Genomic DNA, 20,444 nt, shown 5'->3' with positions numbered 1-20,444 from the left:
GACAATACTAATGCCTATTCTACACACTTGATAAAGACTGTTTCCCCAGCAGAATTCACTTTAATGTGCTGGAGTGCAGTTGTCACCACATCATAAACAAAGCCAAAGTGAGGCGGGCAGCTGATAAAGAAACTGTAGAAGCACAACCTGTTTGAGATGCATTGCACAGGCCGCTAACACTAAGAACCACAGAGGGTCTCTTTAATCTTCTTTCATTAATGAGTTTTGATAGAACATGAGTTTTGAGTTCCCTTTCTGGTTGTGCCACACTTTCTAACAAACAAATAAAAAATAAAGTCACATTTAGGCTTCTAATGTGGCAGGACAGCAACCAAAAAGAACTGAAGATTTTTTTTCACAGTGTCACAATGAACTGGAGCTTTGACTGAGTCCCCGTTGAGCTGGGTTTCTGACCAATGACTGGAGGCATATTTTACAAAGGATTGGATAGTTGGCAAGGTTAGCCTGGATCTTTTTTTCTGTTGGCTGTAAGCAGTGTCAAAACTATTTCATTGTGCTGTGACCAAGTGATTGAAGACTTTAAGTTATAAAATAAGAAGCAAAGTCCCTTTGTGTTATGTTTTTATCCATTCGATACCACTGTGCTGAATCTGAAATAAGATAAAAATTGCCACCCAGACATCATATTCATTTTATGAAATGAACAATGGTATTTATAGTAAGTTATATTGGGCTTCCGTAAAGTCAGCAACTGTCGTGCAGGCTTATTTTTGTCTTGATGATGTGTTTGACTTCTTTGTGTTTGTCTGTTGCTACTGATTCCTCTTCATTTGTCAAATTTGCCTCATGTTTGCAGCTGGGGACCTGGTCTCCAATGCCACTCTTTTTATGTGAACATGGTCCTAGCTAGATTTGGAAAACCTAGCTTGACTCACCGGTTTGTTCACCAAAGTTATGCCAGTGCTGAGTATGATTGGTAAACTGCAGAGTAAGGAAAAGCAATGTGTCAGGTGATCGTGTGTGTCAAGGAATGACCTCATGAAGGCTGTGCAATGCTGTTAATCAACCACAAGGAGGCTAATTAGCAGAATCTACAATTTCAAACAGGTTATGCGTATACTCTTCGCTTGCTACATGAATTGAGTTGTGTTATCTCATAGTTTGAATGTCTTAAGCATTAATCTAAAGAGAAGGCAAAGTACATAGGATCATTGACTGATATTGGGGATGAATATGCATACCGACAAGGAAAATGTACACGTGGCCATATGCTTTACTGTAAGCTATCTCATTGATGTTTCAAAAAGTTGATATCATTGAGATATAGGCTTTTACTCTATTTAAACTGAAGAACCAAGAAAGTCAAATGTGGTTGAGTTCTTCTGTTGACAATTGTATGTTTAGATCTGGACATGTAGGATGAGATCTTTTATTTAACTGTGGCTTTGTTGTGGGTACTGTTGTGCCGGTCACATTATTTAAAAATTATACCTTAATGTGAGTGCTGTGTGGCACCGAGGTGTCTGTGTAAACACAACTCATGCACTGTGATGGAAATTACATAGTGGGTTGTAGTGAAGTGAAATTGCAATATGTTCATGTCAGGATGGATTGTTATGGCAGGACAGATTTTCTGCACCAGCACAGGAGTTTCCTCACACCAGCAGATGGTTGGTAACTGATGACTCACAAAGCCAGATGGAGGCATATCACTGTGGTTAATAGGATGTAACGTACACTGAGCCTGAGAACACTCTTCAGTGTTTGAGGTGGGTGGAAAACTATGTCAGTGTGTGTGTGTACAGGATGAGCATGGTATTGGTGTACATGTAAGTATATCTGTGAGGTCTCATGGTGCAGTGATTTGTTATGAGACCTTGGTATGTACATCCACGGCCTTGTTCAGGTAAAGCATGTTTCTGGAATAGGAATATTCATCCAGTTGGGAAGTTTGCAGTTACAGTTAATATCTTTATTCTTTTAGTGAGATGAAAAGATTGATAGATTTCATGTCTGCTTTTAGTAGCTAAATCGGACCAAAGTTCACAAATCCCCCCAGAATCACTGGTAAAGCTTACTGACTAGCTTTACTCCATGCAGAAACACACAATTAAAAACAACTGGACCAGCTTTCTCTCCTACCTGTGCAACACTCCTGTGCAGTGTTTTCTGCTAATGTGCAGGTCGTCAGATGCTGCAGAGTCTGAGATTGATGTGTTTGCATATCACTCTCAGAAAGAAAACAGACTATTACTAAACTAAACTATTCCACTATTCCTTGAACCTCTGTGCACATGCATTGTAGGACTGGGCTCATTTGTGAGTTATGAAAGCACACACAACAATAAATGCAGCTATGTGGTAAAGTGACCTACATTTTTAGAAGTAAAATATTTAATACAATTAAAAATACAGTAACGACGAATGCCTATGATTTTAAAAGGGCTTTCTTAGTTCTTCCCTTTACAAAATCTCTTAAAATAGAATCTACATTGAGCTGGTAATAGCAGCTTGTTTACTTGCTTCTAAGAACCAGATAGCTGTTGTTTTTCTTGAGAAAGATGTTGCTCTTAAAGGGCTTCTTTTATCTGTCTGATGTTGCCAAGAGAAATTGCTCACTCACTGCACTTGCCCCCAGGGAAATGTTCCTGACTGCAATGAAGTTGAAATGTAAATGTCTGTTCTGTTGATATAACGCGTGGTATGTTGTAGTAAACCAGTAAATCTGTTATTGGCAATCATATTGTATGAGATACAACAAAGGATTGCTAGATACAAATTAGCTGTGCATTTTTTTTTTCCCCCAGTCCTCAAAACAGTTCACTCAGCGGTGACAGACACTATCCAACTACAGATGGGGATAGCGTTGTGGAAGTGCAGTGTGTTTTTGATGTCGGGGTGTGATGACGGTGGACGTGGGGACGAGGCTGTTAGCTGTTAGGCAAAGGCAGCGGTGCATGGTTGCTGCTGCTGCTGGCTAGTGGGTCATTTCACGCCTGTCTGGGCTTCCTGGTGCGTGCCATTAAAAGCAAAGTGGATGAAAAACTCTGTCTGGGGAGAACACGCTCAGTGTGATGTGTCGCCAAATCTGTGGTGAAGATTGTCCAGAGAGGGACTTCTTTTTGTGTAGCCACATTTCCTGCACCGCTTTATCAGTCAGACTCATAATGCGATTAGCTTTGACCATTTCGTGGGGTTAACTTGTATATGAAGCCATCATACAAAATAATTAGGTAATATTTTAGTAATGGGGTACTCTGTCAAGAAGAATCTGATCACATTTAATGAAACTGGACTTGGATCAAACAGGATGTGAGTGTTTTCATGACTTCTTATTAGTACCATGAAAACTTTTTTCTCTTTGCTGCAAAGTTCATCTCTGCTCTCTAGTGAAGCCAGCGGCCCTCATCCACTTTCTTCTTTCTTTGTTCCTGAAACAATAGTCAGTATTTCACAGTCATCATCTAAATTCCCAGCATACCTCCAACTAACTCTGATAATGTGTAAGTAATTTGTAAAACTTTGTAGTCTGAATGTAAAAAAATCTAAAAGATAATTTTATGGTTGAAATCATTTTCTGGTGGACAACCAGCACACTGTTCATAATAGGCGGTTTAGACTTCTAAGTTGACGCAGAGGCAACGGCGACAGCACCCCCATGCAGAGCCTGCGTAGCGCCGTAACTGATGTGCACCTCCCCAGAAACGTAACTACACGCAGCAGCGACGCAGACCACAAGAGCTGTGATTGGTCTGCTTGGTAATAGCGTATTTCCGCTTTAGTATTTCCAGCTGCTTCTCCATCACTGCAATTTTCAAATTGATTGTTTTGGATCAATAAAGATGTAACACATCGAGGAGAGAGTCACCATTGTTGAAGGTAAAGCAGGAAGTAGAAACTAAAATCAATCTGACTGGCAAAAAAGACACAGGACTGATGAGCGCACAAGTATAAATGGCTTGCACCGGTGCAGGCTATGTGCGTAGGTTACGGTGTCTATGTCTGAACTCTGCTTAAGAAGTGAAAAATATCTGTATGGGGAGGCCGAATGGGACAGTTTTTGAAGATGGTGGCACATCAGTGGTACTGCACGTTAAGTAACTTGTTAAAAATGTACTTTTTGAACTTCTGTTTGTTGCCTAATGCCCTACCTGTTTCTTTGTTTCCTGGCTGCTGGCGCATTTTATCGCCTTTTCCTGTGGTGGACTGATGCCTCTGTGGCACTCTAGTTGCTTGGTTCGTCAGTCAAGGACATATTATAGGCAGTGAAACTGAAAATAGATGGAGCAACTTCAGACTTCAGTCTGTGGTCCTAGCCTGCCTGAATCAAATGATTTCTCCTCAATGTAATCATTCTCCAGTGCAATAATGAACTGCCTTTTGTCTTCTGATGTCCTGTTGCTCCTCTGTGTCCATCTTTCACTGTCTTTTTTCATGATCTTGTTTTTCACTGAATGTATATTTCACTATCTGACCAAAACAATCTATCTTCCGCTTTTTACCTTCTGCTATCTATATTCTGCTATCTATCTTTCTCTATATCTATCTGTTCTCTCTATCACTGTCCACTGCTATCGGTATAGTACGGCAAGATGGCATGCCCTTGCTAAAAAAGATATAACGGCCGTATTATTTTACTTTTATATGCTTATATTTGTCGTGTGTGTGGGTACTCCATTTATCAAATGCTGTTTATTTGAGTGAGTGCTTCAATTCAGTTTAAGGCTATGTCCATCATGTGCCTACAGTTACAGGCTGTGGAGGTCTTTCTAACATTGGTTATATGTTTGGACTAATTTTCCTGTTCCAGAATGAATCATTTTGCATGGTACAGTGTCGTGACCTGGCTCAAGAGGCCACAACAACAGGAAGACACACCAGTACATTGATCAAAGAATACTTTATTTATTAGCCTGCCAGATTAAGAGTCTACATATGAGATGTGGAAGTCTGTAAAGTTGGTGGCAGCATATGGTGTGCATGAGTGAAGAGTATGTGTGCAAATGTTGTAGACTGTAGGAGACATACCTAATAGAACAGAACCAAACTGCAATGAGAAGTCCCTGAGAAGAAGAGCAGAGAGAGACTGATTAGACAGGTAGGACCTATGTTACCTTGGCACACTGGGCACTACTGTACAATTGCTCACACCAGATCACACCAGTCAGCTACCTGCAGAACAGACAGACAGAGGTTACTCCCCTAACATACCTCAAGAGGACACCAGGGGTCATCACATACAGTATCTTATTTTATAAAAATGAGTCATTGGCCAGAATTTTGTAATCTAACCTGTTTTAAATCTAGTCTCAGTCTTGTGTTATTTCTTCTTTGTATTCCTTTAGTAATAATAATACTAATATAATTTATATAACTGCATTTCATCTTCATTGTCACAAATACACAGCAATTGTCCCTCCTTTCCCATATTTAATGGATATGTTTCTTTGTTGCTTTCTATTACTGCTTTACTATTACTGCTGTTTATTTTCCATCATATTGTCATGGTTCTACTTGGCCTGATTTTTCTTTGTCATTCCTTCTTGTCCAGTTTCCTGATGGCTCAACAGGCAACAGCAGGGCGGCGCTACCTGCGAGCATTTGTTAGCGGATTCTTTGTCGCCGTCCCTGTTACAGTCACCGTCCTTGACCGATTCGCCTATGTTGCACGAGTGGAGGGAGCGTCAATGCAGGTGAGATGTTGCTTCACCATTTAGAGAGAAAACCTCATAATATCTGCCTTTGGAGACATCCCAGAGGTCAAAAGGAGGGGAGGTGGCAATTTGTAGATGTCAAACTTTACACACTACTGATATAAAAGCAGCTCAGAGGTCGGTCTTGACATCATGTTGAGATCTGGGAAATACATAGAGGAGAAAAGGCTGAAAAGCAGTTTTATATCTGAAAGCTGACTGGACAATTTTGAACCATTTTCCTCATTTTCAATTGTATTCTTGGGAGCCATTTCTCTTTGTGTGCAACTCTGTGGTTGCACCAATAAATTAACTAAGAAGATAATTCTCTATTCTCTCTAAATTGCCCATTTTCCCCCTTCTTAATATAAAGTTCCCAGACAAATACATCTCTTATTAAGTTTTAGGGAAATTTATTGATTTAGTCTCATTTTATGAATGCACAAATCAAGTGATTACTGTTTTATTCACCTGGCCCTTATTGACCTGCAACATCTGTGGAATCACACACTTCACCTTCTAATTAGCAGAAGTTTCCTCCACTGCCCAAAACATTGTGTTCACTATTTGACCTGTCTACTACCATGATAAGGAGCTTTTCACATTCAGTGACGTTTTGGTCGGTCAGTAATATTACATGACGATACCAGATCTCAGAAGGAACAGGTTTATTAACTAAACTCTCTGACAAATTACGGTGAGAATTAGACAAGAGGCAGCGGCAAAACAGCTGAGACAACCTTCAAACATGCAGCCACCACCATGAGATTTAGAAAGAGCTAATGCAATGTTGCAGTATCAGTTGATGTATATCCCCGTAAAGTAGAGGGCTACTGATTTATACCTGTGCGCTGGTCTTCTGGCATGACAGCAGCACAGAACACAGAGAAGACAGTTAGCCTGTCTTCTCTGTTCAAGAGAGAACTTTTTGTGCTAGTCCGGCCACTGAGAGACGGGAATCAAGAAATCAATATCAGACTAATCACAGCTGTTGGAGTCTGCGTTGCTGTGACAGGAATTTACATTTATAGGAGGTCCATGTCAGGTTACGTCCCTATAGTCTGGACAAGTGATCATAAATTGGACTTACTGTGAATGTTCAGTTACTTGTCTCTTAAGACTCTTAGAACAGTGGTGTCAAAGTCAGTCAGAGAGAGAGAGGGCCAAAGTTAAGAACTTAATCCAAATCAGACCAACCAGATTTGATATTTATTTAAAATGAGAGAATTTGTCTTTTCAGATGTATTATTAGAAATACTTTCCAAAAATATGTTGTGTGATAGCTCTAAGTAGCACCAATCGCTGTGACATCTGTCTGTAGTCTTTACCAGTGGTCAGTGGACACACAGGCCAGTGCATGGCTCAAGTGAATTCGGGGTTTGTGCTTATCTGTAGCCACCGCCTTTGCAGTTTGTGCTCTGAGATGCTGCACTGACCTACCGTTTTTTTTTGTCAAGCCCTCTGTAGCATTTATCAAGTTTATCATGCACTAGGAATGTAACGGGAACAAAATGCTTTTGTACCAACATAATGCCAAAAATGAATGAAAATGGCACTATTTCAGACAGCAAGACCCTTTTCATGTTTTCTTTATCTGTTTAAGTAAATACTGCTTTTTGTGTGCCTGTGATGCAGAAACTGAGAATGATCTGTAACCCTCACCCTTTGCTCCTCCTTTGGGGTATGTACAGAATAGGAGCCCTTAGCGATACATTTTGAAAAGAGTTTTAAACATTGTCAAATATTAGCTGTGTAAAGAACAGCCATTTTTCATTGAAACAAAACACAGACATGGACTGACAGTGAAGTCCAGGCTTTATTGAGGATACGTGCAAAGTCGAATGTTGTTGTTGTATGTTGAACATCACTACAAGACATTTTAATACCAACCTCCAGCTGCCTGTTAAGTCAATACAGTTTTCATATTGGCATTGAGAATTCAAACAATTTAAAGGTACACTATATTGCCAAAAGTATTCACTCACCCATCCAAGTAATTGAATTCATGTGTTCCAATCACTTCCATGGCCACAGGTGTATAAAACCAAGCACCCAGGCATGCAGACTGCTTCTACAAACATTTGTGAAAGAATGGGTCACTCTGAGGAGCTCAGTGAATTCCAGAAGAATTCAAGAATGGTCCCATAAACACACTCCTAAACATTCCCAGAAGAGTTGAAGCCGTTCTAGCTGCAACGGGTGGGCCGACGTCATATTAAACCCTATGGGTTAAGAATGGGATGTCACTTAAGTTGATATGCATGTAAAGGCAGATGAGCGAATACTTTTGGCAATATAGTGTATATACTGTAGTTCTCCCTGAGGATTCCCAGATGAACTACCCAGTGTGAAGCTCATGTCTGTGATTAATTACATTATCGTCTATATATGGAGGCTGTTTCCACAAAACCTCTATTAACAGAATAATCCATTTCAGTGTGGATGTTCGTCTGCTCTGCGGTGACATAACAGACAGCTGTCCACCTCAAATATAGCAGATGTTATCGGTTCCAAACCATCGTGGTTAAACCAAATTCATTCTCCCTCTCTGTCACTCATCTAGTACCGGTACAGCCTAGAGTCAGCAGGCTAATTAATAGTTTAAAAAGTAAGTTATCAATTTATTATTATTTATACTGGTGTGATCCGTACACTGAATAAAAACAGTGTTTTTGTTAGTGACTGCAGCATTGCAGCAGATCACAGCTAACATTGTGAGTCGTATTAAGCACATTCCCCATAGTGTTTTGTATTTTGCATCTCGACTTTAGACTAAAGATTTAAAATACAATCCTGTTTGAATAATGCAAGACTCCACAACATGCATTTTTAATGATAGACCCACTGGTCGTTCTTTCAGGGTCAAGGATCTCGATTTTGCTATTACAGAGGTCACTGCAATTGGCTAGTGATAGTGGATTTTTCAGTGAAACTCTTCTGCATAAACTTCTTTTTCATTCTCAAGCTCATGCATAATCTCTGTGAAACCTGTCGAATGATCAGACATTCGGCTGTTGCCTAACTCTTAATACTCTATGAATGCATTCAGACTTACTACAGCAGGAGGATCAGAAACAATCCAGCATGCAATATGGTGAAATATGACTGCGAGGGAAGCTGATGAGGGAAGTGTCCTACTCTAACTGATAAACCAAACCTGCAAGCTGACAGCACTCACAGGGATATTTATTTTGGAGATGACAGGGAAGACATATTCTATCAATTACTCCGGCAAGCGTGAAATAGCCTGTGCACATTCTCTTTAATGAAACAATCGTGCATCGTGTTTGCTGGTGTGAATGGGCTTTGTCACGCTTGGATCTTTTGGTGCAAACCAAGTTGTGCGTATAATGATATTGTTGTTGTCAAATGAGTAAGGGAAGCAAGGAGCATCATAGACAAGCGTATTTTGGAGCTGTCATGGGTTCTTGGGAGTTTGTTGTGATGTGACAATGTGATGAGAGGGAAATGTTTGGTTTGAGGAAGGACCAGTGGATGCTAAAGTAGACTCTCAAGCACTTTATTAGGAACACCACACTAATGTGCGGTAGCCTTCCTTTGCTCTAAAACAACCTTAATTGTCAATGGCAGGGATTCTAGAAGATGTTGGAAACATTTGTGCTTTCACTAAATCCCAAAGGTGATGATCTTTGTTTTGTTATAAAGTGACGCACATGATCAGCAACTTATTTAGATAGGCTGTGGCATTCAGACCATGACACAAGGCAGCTCCAGGATTCAGGCTGTCACAGCAGATACAGAGTCCATGATCAGCTGATTGCCTCTGCAGCCGAATAGGGACTAAGGTTCCTCAGACCAGGGTATGTTCTTCCAGCTCTAAATTGTCCCGCTTTTGTGTTTCCTCACTGCAGCATCAGATTACTGTTTTTGGCTTACAACAGTGGAACTCATCTTGGTCTTCTGCGGTTGTAGCCCCTCGGCCTCAAAAGTCTGAGATGTTGTGAGTCCGAAATGTTTTTCATCTCGACACAGTTGTAAAGAGTGGTAATCTGAATCTCTGTAGCCTTACTGTCTGCTCCAACCAGTCTGGCCTTCCATCTGTGATCTGAGCACTCAACAGAGCATTTCCTCCTGGAGAACTGGTGCTTTGTGGCTGCTTTTATGTCTTTCACACAGTACTGTTGTGGTGAAAACCCAAGTAGATCAGCAGTGTCAGAAATACTCAAACCGACCTCATTCAGAATTTCTGCTTCTTGAAAAACAACTGTTGTAGCATATCATACTCTTTCCACATCCATGAAATGCACCAATACCATTGATTTACTCTCAGCATGCATCTAATTGTAAACTTCCACAGCATTATCCTTGCTGTTGAGGTTACTACAGCACACATGCTGGGGTACAACATCGAGCAATATTTTGGGGCCCTGTGGGGAAACAAAATGAGAAAAAGGTCCCTAGATGGCTACCTTTTGGCATATGTTGTAATGACAACCATAAACCCTCATAAACCTATGAAGGCCCTACAGTGCATTGACAATACCCCACACATACAGCTGTGCCTGGGGCCACCCAGCGCCTAGGTTTGCCACTGCAGACATGTGAACCCTGCAAAATACTCTCCTAGCCCAAAACGTCTGAAACCACAAGTTGCAAACGGCTACTCAAAAAAACAGTTAACACGGAACTATTTGTGAAATTATGTTTGCATCCCGATTCAACTAAACCTTTGCACAGCACTATACTGCTCATGTTATACGAATGCTGTTTGTTTATGTATAGCCATTCCTCAACCCAGAAGGGGGATCTGAGTGTGACGTCGTCCTGCTGAACCGTTGGAGTGTCAGGAACTACAGAGTCCAACGAGGTGACATTGTCTCCGTTCTGTAAGTAACTACCACAAACACACGCCATGTACTTACACTCGATCTTTTTAGCAACTCTTAAGTTCGAGCGGAGAATATCTCGCTGATTTAAAGCATCACAACTGTCCAACGGACACCACAATTCCTATGTTACAGAGCAAGCTTGTTATAGTTTTATAAGTGTATAAGTTGTATCCTTACTTATGCAAATATACAGTACTGTTTGAACAAAATGTCCTGCAAGAGAATATAACAAGGACAACGAAACGGCTAAATAAAGAGCTCTCTGAAATGTCCATCAAAAAAATGCAAATGTGACCAAAGAGAACTGTTTTAGAATTAAAATAAAATAAATAGCCAAACTGACAAGTGAGAACAGCGTGGTTAATAGCACCGTCTGTGCTTTAAAAGTTCAGGAGCTCTGATGTAGAATGTGTTGCAGACATTTTTACATTGTTTTGCTCTTTTTTCTCTGCTTATTTCTCTGAGAATAAAACAGTAGGACTGGTCTTTATCTGACATTTCACAGCTTTTAGGAGATGAGTAATACATATAAAAACACAATTTGTCTCTCAAACTGTCAAAGCCCAGCTGTTGGTCCAGCCACTATATTATAGTACTTTAGATTTGATAACACAGTGTGACTGGGCCCAAATGCACAAACACACTGAAGACTTTTGACTGCAATATGTTAATTCTATAGTATGAATCTCAAACACTGAAAGAAATTAAAGGAGGATAATGTTAGAAAATTCATATTGTGGTTGTCTGGGTTTCCTTATGATATACTGCACTGTTTTAGGGCACTTGTGGGATTATTATTATGTTCTGCATTTTGCATTTGAAGTTATGTATATTTGGACCATGGTTCAGTACAAATATGATCACATTGTCTTTCAGTGGTTGGCAGACACCTTTGGAAGTGAAAAATATTGTACAATAGTTTAAGTAAAAATAATAGCAAAAAATCGTGTCACCAGCATCTATAAAAAATATCATACATTAGTTAATAAAAGCTTCTCAGACATCTGTCCTCTCAGGCGTCTGCATTTCTGTGAGTCACACAGATTTAACCCATGTAAAGTGGAGACACCGTAGCCCTGTCGGCTGCTCTGAGACCGTCAGAAGTGATTTCAAGTGATGAAATTGAACAACTTGACTTTCATTCTGACAAGTCCAATAATTATTGTCGGTTGTTATGTTCGAGGAGTTGGCTGTGCAGCTTGTAGAGGACCCATACCAGTGACAAGAGAACAAGACTAATTAAATAAATACCCCAGGATGTCAACCGCTCTCTGTTAGGGACATAGTATTTTGTTTTTGTTGGAAAAGAGAAGTTTTTGAAAGTCTGTTCCTGCCAGTGCAGAGGAGGACAAATCCACCCAGGAGAACAGCTCACATACAGAGAGTGAGAGGTTAAAGAAGGGAAATGGAGACTTTGGTTCTCACATTTTCATCAGAGTGCAGGAGCCCTCTGACATTTTGATTCAATCTACTGTTCTTGTTTCGCTATCAGCTCTGTGCACCTACAATCCCCTTCCCCACTGTGCCTTTTTGTCTGTTTGTCTTTAAATCTTAACACCACCTGTTTACCTGGCAACCCTTTGACGAAGGAGATTTTTCATCAAAGCCACAGATAGTGAGCCCTGCGCATGTGAAACAGATCTGTATCGCCTCATCACCTGGGATTTAGTTAAAATCTCTCCTAAGAACTCCTCTGTCATCCTCCAACAAAATCAGATTTAAATTTCAAATGTGATACAGCCACACTGCAGGGGAGTCTGATTCCTGTTTATAATTTGCACTAATTTTAAGGGGAAATTGTTCAAGGGAATAGGCCAGTCTGTAGAGAAATATCTTATTTACGGATTCCCTCACATGTTTGGTGCATGCTGCCTAAGGAAAATGATTGTGTCCCAGTATTTCCAGAGAGCTCAGTGAGTGCCATGGGTGTTTGTCATGCTCTCAGCCTAGACCATTGCAAACCTGATTGATTTTATGTTCGACTGTGAACAGGACCATTTGCCTCTGAGCGACCTCAGAACTGATTTCTGCAAAACATAATTTTCTCCAGGATGGGGAGGGACGGTTCATAAACGGACGTCGTGCGAAATGAATAGAGGCTCTGCTCCTGGATCGTTTGGTTTCTTTTTGCATAGAAGGGCTTAATGGCAGCCACCTTGGATTATCAGGGGACAGACAGGAGCTGTGGGGAAGTTGTGAATATTCAATGACAACTCACAAAAAAACAAACCTGAGCGTCATTCCTCTATGGCATCATTCTGTTGCTGTTTGCTTTGTGTCAAGAATCTCAGAGGCCACATCTGTAGCATCTGTAATTCCAAGCTGCTGTCATAGTTTCTTGGACTCATACTGACACGACACTCAATGTCTGCGAACCGAGCAGGCACAAACACTGCCAGGGTTATAACTGTAATTATCCCCTGGGAAACATGGAGGAAAAGATGCACACTGATAGGTCCTGGATTTAGTCCATTTCTCATGTTCAGATGCATTTAATGGTAAAACACTCATACTACTACTCATATTTTCTAATATCTTTAATGATGGTTGGCCTCAAACAGATGGGGGGCCCCCATGTGTGCTGGGTTCCGCTCAAGCTTTCTTCCTGTTGAAAGGTTTTATTTTCTTGCCACCCTAGCCTTAGTGCTTGCTCTGGGTTTCAGGCTAGTTTCTTTAAAGCATCTTGAGACAATTCATATTGTTTTTGATGCTATATAAATAAAATATCATTGATCCGTTCAACTTAGTTTGACACCTGGAATATTTTCATATATTGCTAACTTGTGGAAAGTGAGGAGGTGCTAAAATGCAAACACAGAGTGAAGCGCTGGAACGGACACACTGTTGAACGATTGGCTCTTTAACAATAATAATAATAATAATAATAAAAATAACTATAATAATTAACAGTAATTATAGCAATAAAACAGAAGAAGCAGAATGGGTAAATCAGTTGCTAGGATGCATATGTTGCGCTGCTGGACAATGCATGTTTTGTCAGCTGTAGTGTTGCTGAGCTAGGCTGTACGTCTGTCACTTTAGTTGACAGGTAATGATCCTGAAGCACGTAGAGGTGTTGAAAGTAGTTGAAAATACAGAGATACAAAAATCTAATTCTTAGTTGGCCTGAATCAGTGAGGTAGACACAGCTAACAAACTTGATACCAGGGTGGATGTACTGCAGGGCTTGATGGATGGACAGGGTTCAGGTGTGGAGGCTGATTGCAGAGCAGGAGGTGATTGGATAGCTACACCCAGACACACACACGCACGCACACAGGCAAAACAGGAGGACAAGAGAATAAGGAGGAGACAACACCAGAAACACGAGGAATTAGGGGGACAAGGACACCACAGCCATGCCACTTATATCAAATTACAAATGTGTATTGTTTATTTGTATATTGTTCATGAAATGTATTACAGTTTTTGCTCTCTTTATTCTCATTGACACTGGCAAGCTAATGCTGGCTGATAAGTGGTTCAGTTAGCGGCATAGCATTGAGGTGTGATGACTAATTTGTAAGAAAAAACTATTTGGGGGATTTAACCTATAAAAGTAAATAATTTGGAAAGGTTCATGTGTAATGGCTAAATCTTTCATGCATAGTAGAGCAGTGGTGTCAAACTCAATCAAAGAGGGGGCCAAAATTAAGAACTGACTCCAAATCACGGGCCAACCAGAATGGATAATTATTGAAAATGAGACACAATTTGTCTTTTCAGATGTATGATCAGGAATCATTCATAAAAATTAATGAGTGATGAAAAATTAATTTAACTTTGACCTAGCCATAATAAAGGATTTGGAATAAAAACAGGCGCTCTAATTAAACAAGTAATGAGAACCAATTTCAAATAAAAGATGAACAAATGTTCCGCTGAAATGACAGTCTGCTATGTGTTCGTGAGTTTGTTCTTCTGTCTTCGGCTCTTTGCAGGATCCATCAACATTTACACTTGCACAATAATTGCATTCTCTTGTTATCTTAACAAGATGATGTGTGTGCTTGACTGTCGGCACCTAAAGCAGACTGTGAGAGTTTGAATGTTCAGAAAGCTTCCCGTATTTTACGCTCTCACACTGTTCAGATTTCTCCAGCACTGTGAGCATTTTGCAACAGTCATTTATTATAACTTCAGTGCATTGCAACAAATCTTTCTTATTGTTATTTTTCTACCAACATATGCCAAAAAGTCACAGTTATTATAATTATTTATTTAGTTCAGTGGGTTTTCTTCCCCCACAAAGCATTGCATTGGGAAGCAGTAAGTGAAAATAACCACAGGAAATGAAGTACAAACAGTTCAGGTTAGGAAACAACAACCCTGTGGGGTTTCTAAAAACGAACAAAATAGAACAAGATGCAAAATAGACATGCAGATAACAAGAGAGAAAAACAACAACGCAGAAATAACAAGGAGAGGTTGTGAAAGGAATGAAACAAAATACGTGCTATTTATGTGTGGTAATGGAGATGTTATTGAAATAACAAGCTGAAGTAACAAAATGATGTTTTCATGGTTTTTTGATAAATGCTGATGTATATATATATATAAATCCTGAGGTTGCTCACTGTGTAACCTCTGTTCTTTGATAACGGGTCAACAAATTCTTTACCTGAACGGAAGTGATTTTCTGACAAGACTGTGTGTGTTTTAAATAAACTTGCCCAGTGGTTAGCATTGTAGGTTAAGTGTTTTGTGAATATGCAGTCATCAGACTTGACAAACAAGACTGTCTGACCAACACACATTGCTGTGTTTACCAGAATTCAACAATCTGTTGGTAGATGAAGAAAAGAAAATATCTCGGTCCACAGTCTTTCATTTCCAATACCTGTACATACGCAGAGGTTTCATTTCCATATAAAAGTTAAATAGTGGAACACATTTAACTGGACTTTACTTTCTCACAACACTATCACCCAGCAGGCTCACCACACCTTCTTACAGCGTGTGATCACAGAGCTTTCAACACATTTCATAGGCCTCATTCAGTCCTTGCAGTTAAATCCATCTGGGCAATCTGATCACAAGTGACCAAGTACCAGTGTACTGAGATTGTTTGGGGCACAGCAGAATATTAGAACAACTGCAACAACTGCAGTCTCAAATGCATCTTTATTTATCGCTGTGTCAGAACCATGAACAGTTGTTGGTTGTGTGTGTGGGTGTGTGTGTGTGCGGGTGTGTCATGTGCACACACCTTAATATCTATTCATCTCCACACTGATGTTGGTTATTTTAGAGACCTGCACAAAGCTCATATTACAACTGGAACTCTGGAAGCTTCCATATGCACCACAATCTCAGGTAATAAAGGTAAATAATTACATTTTACTCCACGTGGCTCCACAATATGCCAACATGATATCATCAATAATTAACCACATGCAGATAAGTTTTCATATTAAATCCTTTCATTTGTTAAGTCTTGTTTAGATTTATTAATTATTTGCTCACTGTTGAAGCCTCTTCATTCTATTCCAGCAATAAGCCCACCCTTTGTGCATTTGACTGATGTATGATTTGAAAAATCAGTGCCAGTCCCATGTTGGTGATGTCCGTGCTCCCAAGTCTTGAGGTTCCTGGCACAGAGTGGGAAAGCAAGGGAGTAGATCGACCAGTCTGCTACTTCTACTACTTCTGCTAAGCAGTTAACCAGTGTAACTGTTCCACTATTGAACACTATTAGTGGAACTATTGTTCCACTTTGCTGTTCTCTTCTCTCTTTCTTCTGTCTGTACCCGGCTGGCCTTAGGCAGATGGGTCCCTCCATATGAGCTGGGTTCTGCTCGAGGTTTCTTCCTGTTAAAAGGGAGTTTTTCCTTGCCACCGTTGCCTTCAGGCTTGCTCTGGGGGTTTCAGGCCGGGTTTTTGTAAAGCGTCTTGAGACGATTTGTATTGTTATTGACGCTATATAAATAAAATTGAATTGAATTGAATTGAAAAGGAACGGCCTTAGTTTGAGATGCTTGTTGAGATGATGTTTGCTGTGGTGTCAGCCCCTTCGTTGCCTACACTACTATTCCTTTGATATGTTGAGTTGTCCAATTGACCTCTTGATCAGGTGGGCCTTGTTCATTTAGTCCCACATTGTACATTATGCTAGTATTTCAATGATCCCTTTGGGACTCTGTCTTAAGTGGTGGCCCGTGGTGTCCTCTTGTGGTATGATCTGAGAGTAACCTGTCTTGGTTTGTTCTTCAGGTAGTTGGTTAGAGTTAAATACATACATAAGTTACATAAGTCCTGCCTGTTTAAACTATCTTCTCCTCTCCCTAGGCACTTCACATTCCAGTTTGTTTTTGTTCTTTTAAGTTATCACCCTTCACTAATGTACACCATACACGTCTGACTTTCCTCATTTCATAGTTGACCTTTAATGCGGCGCATTCAATTTGGTTTAATTTGGTGAATAATTAAGTGCTCTTCTATCGGTATGTGGGTGTGTCTAGACTTTGCTGGGGCCACTTAAACCGGGTCATGACACATAGCTTTGATGTCTCTTGGTGCAGCTGGTTTTATATACTTATCTCATCAATCATAAGTTAGATTCTTGTTCGGCTGAGCAGAAAATTAAGTATTGCCTCATATATTGATCGGGGCCTTGATTTAACCCCGCTGCAGAGCATTTATTTGAAGTAGGTCTGTATTAGATCTGCATTAGTTATTCCTCTAGTTTGATCATTTTAGTAGTGGTAGTAGCAGTCTGAACTGTGTATTTTTATTTAGGAGAATTAAATTATTACATCTTTAAACATGAACATAGTCTCAGCGCCATGTAAATCAACACATAAGAGTATGATTGGTCAGGTAATCCATCTTTTTTCCCCTAGCTGTATTTGGTTGTTTGTGTTGGCCCTTCTCTCAGACTTTATTCTGGGGAACAGGAATACAGATGCAAACTCTAAATAGAAGTCACGTGTACATTAATAAGTCAAGAAGTAAGAGTGTGATATTTTTCTTTCAGTACAAAGTATAATATTAACTGGGGGTCCATAATCTATGAGACCACACATGGAATTCTTGTGGGGATCTGAAACTAATTTCCATTAAAATGGTATTAAAGCCTTGCTAATTAAATAGGCCCACAGAGGCTTCAGTCTTAAAGAAGGAAAAACACTGCTCAGTCTTTCAGCAGCACATTCAGTGCACATGTCATAGTGATGCAGGCATGTAGTACAGGTGTGTTTACTGGTAGGAACAAACCCGACTTATACATGATAATAGTGATATTAGTTGATCCCATGATCACTCATGAAATACACAATGAACCATACGGTTCATGGCCCCTTAGTGTTCTGCATGCAGTGTGCCATCTAACTACATTCATGTAGCAGAGCATTATTATACACTGTTCTAATATTGAATTAATTATAAGGATTAAACAAAGTAATTTAAAAAATAAATGTATTTGTCTTTCTGACTCTCTCCGTCCACTCCTCCGTTCTGTGATGCATACTGATTAATGTGCTGTGTTGGCTCGGTCCAGCCACAGTAGATCTTCTGCTTCCTCTCCCTCATATCAACATCAAAGCTGACAATCTGCTTCTCACATGGCTCTCCTCCCCGAGCGAGCTGGGAATTGCCTCCGTGTGTAATATTTCCTCGTTCGCCCGTTTAGTGGCGGCAGATCCCTCCTTCCCAGTACCTGTTAGCCCGCTGACATATTGAGGGCACGATGAAGACTGTATAATAACACAGAGGGAGTGACATACTTAAAGCCAGCGGGTGGAGGCATAAAAGTAGCTCTTTTAATTCCTGTTTATTTCTTTATAGTTGCGTGACAAACTTGACAAAATTGTTTTTGGAAAGTGCTATAAAAATAAACTGAACAGAAATGCAAAATGCAACTTTTGGATTTGGAATATGTAATAATAATAAAGTTGAATTTAATACTTCCTGTACTGCACATCAAGAATGAACTTGTCGTGGTAAATACAAAGATATCCAGTTGATGGGTTTAACTCAGACTGTTGTTACCTTAAAGGAAGCATCTGTAGCCTTTTCTTTAAAAAGGTTTGAGATAGGATGTTCTCTGATCTGTGCACTGTTATTGAAGCCCAGTTCTTCATCGTTCCATCTTTTGTAAAGGACCTTCAACTGAGTTTCTCCTGAACTGCATTTTGAGGTAGCAGACTGTTGCAGCTCAGTCATCTTTTTCTGTGTGAAGACAAAAACCCGAAAATGAAATTAGAGAGAATCAGTCAGTCTGAATGTGTAAACAGGTTTAAGTGCGACATGTAGAGATGAGCTGCTCAACACCTTTTACCCCAGTGCTGGAAATGAGCTTTGATCCAGACTAATTCTGCTGCTGCTGGGAGGCTTACCTCTGGACCCTGAGCTCCCAGCAGGCTTTGGGACTCCGGAGTTTTAACATGGTTATACTAATTTGTCCTGTGGTGACTCAGCATTAAAACTAGAGCCGGGACACACTGATCACTTGACGAGAATCCCCGCTCAAACTTTTACTATATAGATATTAACTAAAAGTGGTTTTCTGATTGATATTTCTTTTCATTCTGTCACCATGCTTTCTGGTGAAGAACAATATATCATGAATCATCAGCCATGGAATTACTTTTTCGTCTATGAGTTATATAACCAACAACTGGAAATGTGGGTGTAGATTTACTGCTTAATCAATACATACAGTTTTATGGAGGCAGCAAGTATACTGTATAAAACCAGTCCAATAAATCACAACTGTCAGTGATTCATTTTTAACGTAATGATGACAAATTAAAATGACCATAAAAAACTGAGTAAAGTTAATATTTTCAAGTTAGCTCGGTTGTTACATTCAGATGTCTCACAGTTTTCATCCACTCCAAGGATGTGATCACTTTCAGTAATCAGCTTATGAGGCCTGATGTATGCAGGATCCTTGTGTAGTATATTCAGTCAGTAATATAAATTGCATTTTAAAGTTAGGCTACAAAAACTAAACAAATTCAAAGAAGACGGCAGCATGGATGATTGTAAGATCCTTTCCTTGGTGAACAAAAAGCTCTTTACAATATCCAGCCAAGTGAAGAACATTCTTAATCAGGAAGTTATATCATAACCCCAGCTGAAGATAAACCAAAGACTTCAAGAGGAAATAATACCGAGGGTAAAGAACAGATGCATTTGTGAAAAATAGTAAAGCCAGCTTAGACTTTGCATAAAAATACTTAAAATGGCCAGAGCAGTTCGCAGTTTGTTGGACAAATGAAACTAAGTTTACCTTTACCAAAATGTCTCATGATATGAAGTGTAGAACAACACAGTGGAGGTAGTGTCATGGCATGGGGACTCCAGTGTTTATTGATGATGTGACAGAAACAGACAGATGAATTCTGAAGTCTACAGGGACGTGCTGTTTGCTCAGATTTAGCTTAATTGAGCTAAAGTTAACGGGCTGGTGCTTCACAGTAGAGATGGACAGTGACCCAAAACGCAACAGCAAAACCAATCAATGAGTTTTTGAAGGAAGAAAAGTGGAATATTCTATAATCGCCTAATTGAGCATGCATTTTACATGCTGAAGACAAAACTATAATCCCAGACAATAAAGACAGGAAAGATCTAGCAAAGCATCACAAAGGACAAAACGAATTCTTTGATGATGTGTTCCAGACCTCAGGCAGACGTTGCCGACAAAGGATTTTCAAGTATTATAAATGGCCATTTTAATTAAGATTACGTGAATTTGCCCAATTACATTTGAACCCCTGAAAATAGAAAGCTGTGTTGCAATTCCTGATCGCCGCGTGTGATCTTTTTGATGACGGTCTGTAATTCAAGCAAATATAGATTGATTCATTTAAAATTATTGTGGTGGTTTTTACAGAGAAACTGACAAGACTTAGACAGCAGACCTGCATCATATTTTATCTTCATGAAGGTTATAATGTTCAAACTGTTATTTTATATTCTTATTCTTTATTCT

General features: G+C 39.8%; 1 protein-coding gene across 1 annotated transcript in view; it reads left to right on the top strand.

The window, feature by feature from the left end:
- Window positions 1-20,444, top strand: part of immp2l (inner mitochondrial membrane peptidase subunit 2) — a gene marked incomplete at its 5' end in the record, with an annotated part of 110,018 nt that overhangs the window by 10,873 nt on the left and 78,701 nt on the right. The window contains 2 exons of the mRNA XM_084555546.1: window positions 5,513-5,654; window positions 10,398-10,501. Of these exons, the coding sequence (XP_084411672.1) occupies window positions 5,513-5,654; window positions 10,398-10,501 (246 nt within the window). The remainder of the gene's footprint in view (window positions 1-5,512; window positions 5,655-10,397; window positions 10,502-20,444) is intronic.

Source organism: Chelon labrosus (assembly GCF_963514085.1).
Source record: "Chelon labrosus genome assembly, chromosome: 11".
NCBI lineage: Eukaryota > Metazoa > Chordata > Actinopteri > Mugiliformes > Mugilidae > Chelon > Chelon labrosus.
Note: the sequence above shows the minus strand (reverse complement) of the source record. Positions and strands in the feature narration are given on the sequence as shown.